Source organism: Pelmatolapia mariae, linkage group LG1, assembly GCF_036321145.2.
Source record: "Pelmatolapia mariae isolate MD_Pm_ZW linkage group LG1, Pm_UMD_F_2, whole genome shotgun sequence".
Taxonomy (NCBI): domain Eukaryota; kingdom Metazoa; phylum Chordata; class Actinopteri; order Cichliformes; family Cichlidae; genus Pelmatolapia; species Pelmatolapia mariae.
The window spans coordinates 14,332,202-14,342,702 of NC_086227.1; the positions used below are offsets into that span (position 1 = coordinate 14,332,202).

Consider the following 10,501-nt stretch of genomic DNA (forward strand, 5'->3'; position numbering starts at 1 on the left):
GCCTGACATAGAGGTCATTAATGAAGGCTGGGGAATCAGGTATGGTAAAGCCCGAGATGAGCTTTGTTCCCTGAAAAAACAGTACAGGAAACATGTACGTCTTATACAACTACTGCCCCAAGTGTTAAAAGCAGATAGTGCTAATATAGACAAGTTACAAGAAGAGCTCAAACACGAACACAAAATTAATGAGGAGCTCCAAGAAAACCTCTACAAAGCGCTGGAAAAAAATAGAGAAATCCTTCAACAGAAGGAAGAACAAGACATAAAGCAAAGAGACATGCAGTGCAAACTCAAAGACATTGAGGAAAAATACAGAGAGTCCACAATGGCTGAATTTCAGACTGCAGTCTCTGTCCTCATTACTCCAGAGAATATCTTACCTGCTGTCAGTGAGTGTTTCAATCGGTTCTCCCGAGTACAATGGGGGACGATTGAACATGGAGTCTGGGACTCTGATCTCCAAGCAGCACTGGCTGACATGATAACTGAAATAATTCAGACAGTTTCTACTGGCATCCTGAACTCGGCACTTCCCGTAGTTCAGAAGTTTATGACACATGTGTCCCAAACAGATATTAGCATACCTGTGGTAAAAATAGCTCCGTCGCTGGGAGACTCTCTCTCAATGAGCATTGCCATCTCTCTTAACATCCCCCATGACAAGTATGAGTCCATTAAGACGCTGACAAAACTGATTGAAATGGAGATTTCAGAAAAGGTCAACTCGGCTGTGACTCTACTTTTAAACAACCCGGATTTACGGTCAGATCCCGCTGTTTATGTCAGCGGAAAAATTACATGCATAAAAAACCTTCGACGCATGGTCTCTCATGCAGCCTCGTATCTGAAGAGATGTGCAGGTAAGCTAAGCTGCCTGTGCATGCGAAAGGGGGCCAGTTCGAGTTCCCCTAGTCCCTCTGATTCAAGTGCAGAGAGTACTAAATCAAAGATCCGTGAGAGGGTGACACTTGATGAGGTCAGCATTGCTCTCACCAAATGGAGCACAGATGCAGCAATCACTGAGGACAAAATGGAAAGTCTAACCAAAGTGATCGCAGCTGATGCTGTCAATAAAATACTTGACAATCTGAATTATTTAGCTGAAGATGCCACAGGAATAGAGCAGTGCACAGATGCTGTGGCTGCTGAAAGTCTGCAGCCTCCCAGCACGCCAGAAGAAATAGCTGCAGCTGATATTGTCAACACAGTAATTGATAATCTGCAGTCTTCTGATGGTGAAGATGTCACATCTAGTAACAAATGTGGCTCTTGCAAACCTTTTAATGTGCAGCTAATTATCCAAAAGGTGAAAAACTTTTTTGCCTCATGCATCCCACCCCTAAAAACCAATGAACAAAAGCTGCACAAAGACCACTTCTGCAACTTTGCCAAAAAGCAGTTTTATAAAGTGATAAGAGAGATAAAACACCTGGTGAAGAAAAACAAAAGGTTCTTCATCTGTCTCCAAGATCCGGTCAAGTCACCTGATAATCAGAGAGCAGATTCTATGGACAGCTACAGTTCTTTCTGTAGGTATGTAAACACACCAACTATGCATACCAGGTTTAAAAGTTCTTCCTCAGTTGATTTTACCAGTTTCAACCCTTATCTTGATCAACTGTTTAATAAATTAAAACAGACAAAACACCTTAACCTTATCCAGAAACCCATGGAAAACGTAAATGCATTTGTTGAAGTTGAGACGTTTTGCAGGGAGTTGACAGATAAAATTTATGACCATCTCCAGTCAACTCAAAGATATTCACTCCCTGTGATGCTACTGGGAAGAAGTCTTTCAGACTCTGTGATTTCTAGGTCTCCAGAGCCAACAGGTGAGTTACCTTTTTCGCCCGAAGTCCTCTATGTAACTGTAGAAGACTCAGTGCAAAAGTTTTTGCAAAACATTCTTCTGTGGTTAGAGAATGATGCTTTGGATGAAACTGTCCAAAGTGACAAAGTTTCTGGTGCCGTGGAAGACATCCAGGATGTGATTTTACGAGCACTAACCCCAACAGAGCAAAGAGAATGCGACAGACTGTCTGAACCAGAGTCAAGTCCAGTTTCTCCTCACAAAAATCAACCCATCTCCTGTGTGAGTGTACTAGAGCAGGACCTACCTCCAGAAAAAAGCCCTGAGCCTGAGCCAGTCGCTGACACTGGGCCTACAGAAGGTCAAAGTCAGCCATCAATCTCTAAAAACTTACAGGAGGAACCTTCAGAATTTTTTATATCACCTTTTGCTGCTGAGAAAATTGCCAAAGACTTCAGCGCCGTTCTGTTACCGAGTCTCCTCGAGAAATGCAGTTTTGACACAAGAAAGACAGTGAATACAGAAAAAAGAAAGGCCATCACCAGGCGTCTTACACATCTGGTTTTAGATAACGTCAGAAGCTCAGAATATCTGAGTGCTCTTGAAAATAACAAACTTCAGATTGTAAAGAAAATGACTAAAGCCCTTAGAAAGGAGCTTGGCTCTTTAGATCAATTCGTACATTCTGTTCTTACACCAGATGATTCAACATTTGCTCAACTTTTTCTGGCTCATCTGGAAATCATTATTGAGGTTGTACTCAATCCCCCAATGAAGTCTAAAATTGCTAGGTTCTTTCGAGCAGTGGGAAAAGCTTTAATGAAGCCGTTCAGCTGCTGCTTTAAGGGCAGCAGTGATGACTAAATGACCATCTTGACTTTTTTCCCCACTAGCATGCTTCTTTAGAGATCTTGAAGCATTTGGCCATCAGAAGTATACTTCATCTTGTCTCCCTATATTTTCTTTTCACACCCCCAACCGGCCGCAGCAGATGGCCGCCCCTTCTTGAGCCGGGTTCTGCTGGAGGTTTCTTCCTATTAAAGGGAGTTTTTCCTCCCCACTGTCGCCAAATGCTTGCTCAAAGGGGATCTTTTGATTGTTGGGTTTTTTCTTGGTAGGACGGGGTGGCCAACTCCAGGCTTCAAGAGCCCATGTCCTGCAGGTTTTAGATGTGTCCTTGATCCATCACAGCTGATGTAAATGGCTACATTACCTCCTCAACATTTCTTGAAGTTCTTCAGAGGCCTGGTAATGAAGTGATCATTTGATTCAGGTGTGTTGACCAAGGGTGTTATCTAAAACCTGCAGGACATCAGCTCTCGAGGCCTGGAGTTGGCCACCCCGCTGTAGGGTTTTCACCCTACAGTATAAAGCACCATGAGGAGACTGTTGTTTTGCCGTGATGCTATATAATCTTGAATTTAACTGAATTTTAAAAACATCTATTATAGCATCAAAGTAAAAATAAACGACTAAAGTATACTTCATTCAAATGAATCAAAACCTGACATGAAGAAAATATTATTCAGCATCAAATAAAAATCCAAATCACAAATACATTCTGATTTTCTTGTGTTTTATTGTGTTGTCAAGTATGAAAAAAAGTGTTGCATTTGTGCGCTCTGATCATCAGTACTGGCAGTGGCGGCTATGGTTAGTGTTGCAAAGAGCAATTTCACCCCGGTTCGTGTATTCGTCAGGCCTCCAGAAAGAACACCGGGACTCAGTAGTCAATTAACAATATTTTTATTAATACACACTTATTGATTATACCTTCTAGAAGGGAGATGTACAGAACCCCGGATTTCCTCTGCAGATCTCAACTCCTTTGTCTGTTACATGCAGTTTTGTATAAGTGACCCCCCTTCTAACCTTTCTACGAGGTGCCATAAAACTAATCACCATGTTTACATGTTTGTGTGTGTGCGAGCACGTGAATGCCTACATGTGCGTGCTCCCACGTAGCTACGTGAGTGTTCGTGAGTGACTATGTGCGCCTACCTGTGTGTATGTGTGTGCACGTGAGTGAGTGTGCATGTGGGTGTGGGTGCGTAAATTAAAGCACTGTAGGTGTGTGTCTCAATGTAGTGACTTCCCGGAGGTCATAAAAACCCATCTCCGTTCCAGACCACCGTTATCAGGTCACAAATGTTGACACCCCCACCTAAGTATACCCTGAGGAATTTCCACTTTACTCCTTTTGTCTTAGTTTCACAACTCAAGTGGGGGAGGGCCTCCTAAAATCTACTTCTAAGTTCATGACACAATCAGGCCTTTATTACATTGAGGGCAGTGTCAGTGTCTTTACAATAATTCTACATTCTAACTAACACATTCCTAAACTTCTAAAATAAGCTAAACATCCCTACATTAGCTAACCCTAACAGCTGGCTGAAAACTTCATTCAAGTAATTGTTTTTTCCTTTAACGTAATTCTATGATGAAAATTCTGAAACTGTTACATAATTTATTCTGTTCATTGTTCATTTGGTGTAAAAATATAATGTTGGGTCTAAACTCAGACCCCGCTGTATCCAGGACTTATTCCCATGAAAGAAAAACAAGGCTACAGCGTTCGATTGATTACTTGCGCAAGGGAGGCCTCATCTGTGTCCAGCACGAAAGAGACCCCAAATCCGGCCTCCTCTCGCTGCCTTTTATTGAGAGACAGTTCACACAAAAAGTAATGCCCACATAGTTTCTAAGACAAGGCATTGTGTGTGAACTTCTATATGTATGTAAGAGTGTGTGTGTGTGTGTGTGTGTGTGTGTGTGTGTGTGTGTGTGTGTGTGTGTTTAATTACAATCAATAATTTGACTGTTTTTAAGTTATACATTAAGATTTTAAACACCATTATATTTCAAGAGACAGACTTGCTAACTAGAAAAAAACACGTAGCACATTACCAGCCTTTTTCTTCAGGCCCGTCCTTGGTAGTGCAGGGGTCCTGCAGAGCAGCTCGACCTCATTCACAGGACAGAAGAGAAGTGAAACTGTGTTACCGAACATGTGGCAAACATGAATAATAAAACGCCGGTGTAGCTTTCGGAAATGACTCCTCTCTCTGGTTTCTCCTCACAGAGTCACACTTCTGATGCCTGCGTTCAGACCCGCAGGGAGTCTGACAAGCGGAGCTCCAGGCTGGACCGCCGGCGGGCTCGATCGGCTGACCTGGAGAAGATAAGACGCTCGCAGCTGATGGTGGTGGACGACCACTGGATGACAGAGTACATGCGCTGTTTCTCCGCCCGGCTTAGGTAGAGATGGGCTCCACCTAGAATCCCTAAATAACAAGTTTCCTTACGTGCAAATATCAGGAGGAAATCATGTATCATTTTAATTAATAATACAGAGAGAGAACCGTGTTGCCACAAGCAAACACCGCTCGCTGCGTTGTCTCCTTAGTTGACAGAGAAATAACAAATAAAGTGAAGAAGTGACACGAAACAAATCTAATTAACTTAAAATTAATTTAATTCCCTTCTCTCTGGGATCTTAGATAACTTCTCTCAGTTACTGGGTGAATTAGCGCTTCAGCCAGGAGGGTGTCACTCCTCATATGAGAAAGGAACAGTGTTACACGAGTGTGTCTGATCATTGAGCAGCAGTTATCAGCTAGACTGCAGAGTCCTTTGGAAGATGTTTGATGTAAGATGTGCCCTTACATCAGCGTTTATCTGCATTCACGACCTTGCTGCTTTGGCTTCCTGATGGAGACAAAAAGCTCTTAAAAGCAACTGTAGCAGAGGACAGACACAGCTCGCAGTTGTTAATGCGCCCCCAAGTGGTCAGAAGCTGCAGCTTTAAGCGCTAAAATGCTCCAACGCTCTTTTTTTAATTCAAAATATTTTTATTGAGTATTTGTGGATATAGTTTACAAAGAAAAAAAAGAAGACGGAAAACACAAACTGTTTACAATGAATACAAAACAGAACTTCTCATGTTGGAACATTTTTCTCCCTTATTATTTACCAAACAAGCAACGAGAAAAAAGAAAAAAAAAAAAGAGAGAGAAAATAAACGAATAAACATTTATTATGACTTGTGATGGTGTGGTATAGCCTTTCCCACATCTTCACTTGATGTCAAATTACACGGGATTATTTATGATAAACTATCGAGACAACAGGAACAGTGTTTTTTTGCTCCAGCATCCTGTCAGAGCGAATCGCTGCTGTCGAGAGAGAAAGAAAAATACTATCCTTAAATTTCAGACTAAAGCCCATTTATGCAAAAGTTATTAACCATCACCTTTCTTTAATTTTCTTTTTTTGTTGTTGGCTTTCCCTATGACAGTAACGATTGGATCTGCAGGAACAGTTCAGATTTCTGTTTCTAAACACTTTCAGATGAAATTGACTGAACTGTGTTTCTCTGGTGTTGTTTTTTGTATGAGAATGAACAATAAAAATGACTCTTTCTTAGATTTTCTATACATATATCTACAAAAAAAAAACCACACATCCACGTCACTTTTGAATGTATTTAGTTTCTCAGCATGAAAGAAAGCTCAACTGCTCTGCTTTCATTTAGAGCTCATTTCCAACACAAATTCTTTTTTTCAGTTCTCTCTCATGAAGCCAGCTGTGTATTTACACCTCAGAGAGTTTGATCGGAGAAAGGCCCAAACTGGAATTTTTGGTATTTTGGATATGAGGAGTTGAGCTTAGATTAAAAGAAGTTAGAAACACATGATATGTCAATTAAAGCTCAAATCTAAGGTATTTTAACAGAAAAGGTTAGTATATTAAATTGTAATCATTGTAATTATTTAGATCAGGTAGCTGTTAAGCATACAGTATATTTATTGCAGAGTGTAGTTGGTGTGTTTTCACTTTGGGCAGCTTCTTTTTTTTAAATTGATTTTTAATCAGAAATAACCTGCGATTTTGACACAGTGTGTAGTGAATACTCCACAGGAAAAAAGCTTTTAGGGTAATTACGCAAAACTAGATGTTTCTAAAACTTTTAAGTGAAATAAGGAGCAGTCATTAAAAAGTATCGCTGTACTGCTGTCACTCTTATTTTTTTAAAGACAGCCAGAGCGTATCAGAATTCCAGTTTAAATCCAGGCGTTTCTGCAGCGTCCTGGTCCACCAGGGCTGAAACAGAGACCTACATGTTTCCATCAGCGTGAAGAAAAGCGCACGTGTTAAAGCGTTCTGAGTTTGTGGCGTCTGTTATTTGTTGATTTTAACTCAAGATTGTAAATACACTGTGAGGTCATGGCTGTGTCTCATGACTCAAACTGAGGGCTAATCGTCATTACGTACCAAGTTTACAGTTTTGCACTCAAATTCACTGAGAATGCTTGTTGTTTTCACACCAACCGAACCTCCTCACTCTGAATGTTCACAGCTCTTCATGTTTGTCCTGACACCACAGGAAGACTCTAGTATTTTCTAACAGTCCAACTTGTAAAAAACAGTGTTTGTGCTGTAGGTGGTGACGGAGATGTCCACACACTTTACTGAAGTAAAAGCACTAATGGTTAAAAAAAAAAAGACTCAGTCGTGACTAAATGTTTTGTTGTGTAAGAGTAGCAAGTATGATTTTGCAATTACAGTTTTTCTCGATTGCTAAAACACATTTCTTGAAACTACGCCTCATATCCGCACAACAGTAAACACAAATCCATAACATCTCACTCAATTCCCCAAACATCCTATTTCCAGGTCAAAATGAAGCTCTACACCCAAAACTATTCACTCCTGCTGAAAAACCGAACTTTGCCCTCAGACATCAAACACAAGCCCTCAAAAACACACACACTGGTAAAAAACCACAGAGTTTTGCACACTGGTACAATTAATTCAAAACAATAGTTCCAAAACAATTAGGTTGCTTATGGTTCTCCCCTTCAAAACCCTTGTCACATGATAAACACAAAAGACGCAACCAATGTATGTACAGTGGCACATTGTCATTCATGTACTATACAGTACAACACACACCAGAAACATTATCCCACCACAGCATCTTGTCTTTGGTCTGGGTCAGGCCAGAGAATCTCATCCACATCACAGGCTATATTGGCCCCAGCCAGGCAGCGGGGGTAAAATCCTCTTGCATGCCTGATCCACCCCTGGCATGCATCTACTGATATGTCTAGGCAGGCCTCTTCCATGGCCTGAAGGAGGTGAACACGGACATAAGGTTCTCGGTCATACACTTTCCACCGCCATGCCGAAAATAACTCCTCTATCGGGTTTAGAAAGGGGGAGTATGCAGGCAGAAAGATATTAGAAAACCTTGGGTTATTGGTAAACCAGTCACGAACCAGAGCAGCGCGATGGAAGCTGACGTTATCCCACACAACAACGTAGTGAGGCTGCTCTGGCTGTGCTGGTTCCCTGTAGTCCAGCTGGAACATATGTTGTCTTAAACCATCAAGAAAAGCAAGGAGAAGCATAGTGTTATAGGGTCCTAGTACGGCATGGCGGTGGAGTACCCCTCGTTGGCTGATGGCTGCGCACATAGTGACATTCCCCCCACGCTGACCAGGGACATTTACAATAGCCCGATGGCCAATTATGTTCCTCCCCCTTTTCCTTCTTTTGGTCAGGTTAAAACCTGCCTCATCCACAAAGATCATTTCATGGGGAACAGGCCGTCCTTCAATCTCAAAGATTCTCTGCAAAACACATAACACAGTAGAGTCAATCGGTACCCTGAACCAAAATTCAAGAGTGCTGAGATGGCAGCATAAACTGCCATGCTGTGATGGTACACAATACCTTATACAGTATCAAAACTCATACCTGAACATATTCCACACGTTGGTTTTTCACTCTGTCAGAGTTTCGTTCGAAAGGGACTCGGTATGCCTGTTTCATCCGGAATTGATTCTTTCGGAGGATGCGGTCAATTGTGGAGAGGCTGATGGCATTTATGCCTCGAAAAAGATGATCATCCTCAATCACTCTCCTTTGAATCTCTTGCAGGCGGATTACATTATTTGCAATTACCATGTTTACAAGTTCCCTCTCTTGCTCCTCCGACAAAAGCCTTAACCTGCCTCCACCAGGTGGTCGTCTCTGTGTCCTACAAAAATAGAAGCACTCATTACTGTAACTGTCACACATTCATTTTACAGGAAAATAATGGAAACATACTGAAACTCAAGACACATAAATTCAGTAACTTAAACGTTACTGTACAAAGCAGTCTTACTGCAAGTACACCTACCTGTTTTCCTCCCTGAAGGTTCTGATGATGGAGGCAACAGTGAAGCGACTCAAATTTGGTTGTACTCGTTGCCCAGCCTCCCTCATAGTCATCCCATGGACAAGGACATGGTCAACTAAAGTGGCTCGAATTTCATCCGAGACTGACTGTCTTCGTGCCCTTGCTCTTCCCCTTCCTTGTCGCCGTCGTTCTCCACCTCCACCTCCTTCACCACCTCCTCCTCCTCTTCCACCACGTCCTCCTCTTTCACCACGTCCTCTTTCTCCACCACGTCCTCCTCCTTCACCACGTCCTCCTCTTTCACCACGTCCTCTTTCTCCACCACGTCCTCCTCCTTCACCACGTCCTCTTTCTCCACCACGTCCTCCTCCTTCACCACGTCCTCTTTCTCCACCACGTCCTCTTCCTTTGCATCTCTTTGGATCCATTGTTTCAAACCTGAATGAGCTGACTTTGGCCCTTTTATCTATCCATCGCAGGTTCTGATTGGTGTGTGCTAAATTTTGACTCCTAGTGTTTCCACCTGGTTAATTGTGTGCTAATTGGGCTCAAGCTATGCTGACTTAAGTTAACATTATTGCATGCTAGTGCTTTCTACATGACTACATGGTGTAAGCACTGTAAAATGTAGGGATTTGTGTGTAGAGTTTTGCAGTACCAGTTCACCAAATTTGAGTCATGTGTCAAAGCAGGGAATAGTGTTTATAGTTCAGGGAAATGGGTGAGCTTTTTGACCAATAGCGTTTATGGTTTTGAAATTTTAGTTTAGAGGCCTGGTTATAGTGTTTAAGCAATCGAGAAAAACTGTATTGAACAACAACCATGTTCTCAATGAACCCAAAAAACTCATTAATATCAAAGCTGAATGTTTTTGGAAGTAGGTTTTAGTTTGTTTTAGCTATTTTAGGGGGGATATCTGTGTGTGCAGGTGACTATTACTGTGCATAATTATTAGGCAACTTAACAAAGAACAAATATATACCCATTTCAATTATTTATTTTTACCAGTGAAACCAATATAACATCTCCACATTCACAAATATACATTTCTGACATTCAAAAACAAAACAAAAACAAATCAGCGACCAATATAGCCACCTTTCTTTGCAAGGACACTCAAAAGCCTGCCATCCATGGATTCTGTCAGTGTTTTGATCTGTTCACCATCAACATTGCGTGCAGCAGCAACCACAGCCTCCCAGACACTGTTCAGAGAGGTGTACTGTTTTCCCTCCTTGTAAATCTCACATTTGATGATGGACCACAGGTTCTCAATGGGGTTCAGATCAGGTGAACAAGGAGGCCATGTCATTAGTTTTTCTTCTTTTATACCCTTTCTTGCCAGCCACGCTGTGGAGTACTTGGACGCGTGTGATGGAGCATTGTCCTGCATGAAAATCATGTTTTTCTTGAAGGATGCAGACTTCTTCCTGTACCACTGCTTGAAGAAGGTGTCTTCCAGAAACTGGCAGTAGGACTGGGAGTTGAGCTTGACTCCA

General features: G+C 41.8%; 1 protein-coding gene across 1 annotated transcript; it reads right to left on the reverse strand.

The window, feature by feature from the left end:
- Positions 1–5,081: 5,081 nt before the first annotated feature.
- Positions 5,082–10,054, reverse strand: LOC134627190 (uncharacterized). Its single transcript, XM_063473135.1, has 3 exons — positions 9,003–10,054; positions 8,576–8,858; positions 5,082–8,448 (listed from the first exon to the last, which is right to left on the reverse strand). Exons 1-3 carry the CDS (start codon positions 9,428–9,430, stop codon positions 7,777–7,779), a joined length of 1,383 nt encoding a protein of 460 aa, XP_063329205.1. The 5' UTR covers positions 9,431–10,054; the 3' UTR covers positions 5,082–7,776.
- Positions 10,055–10,501: the final 447 nt, after the last annotated feature.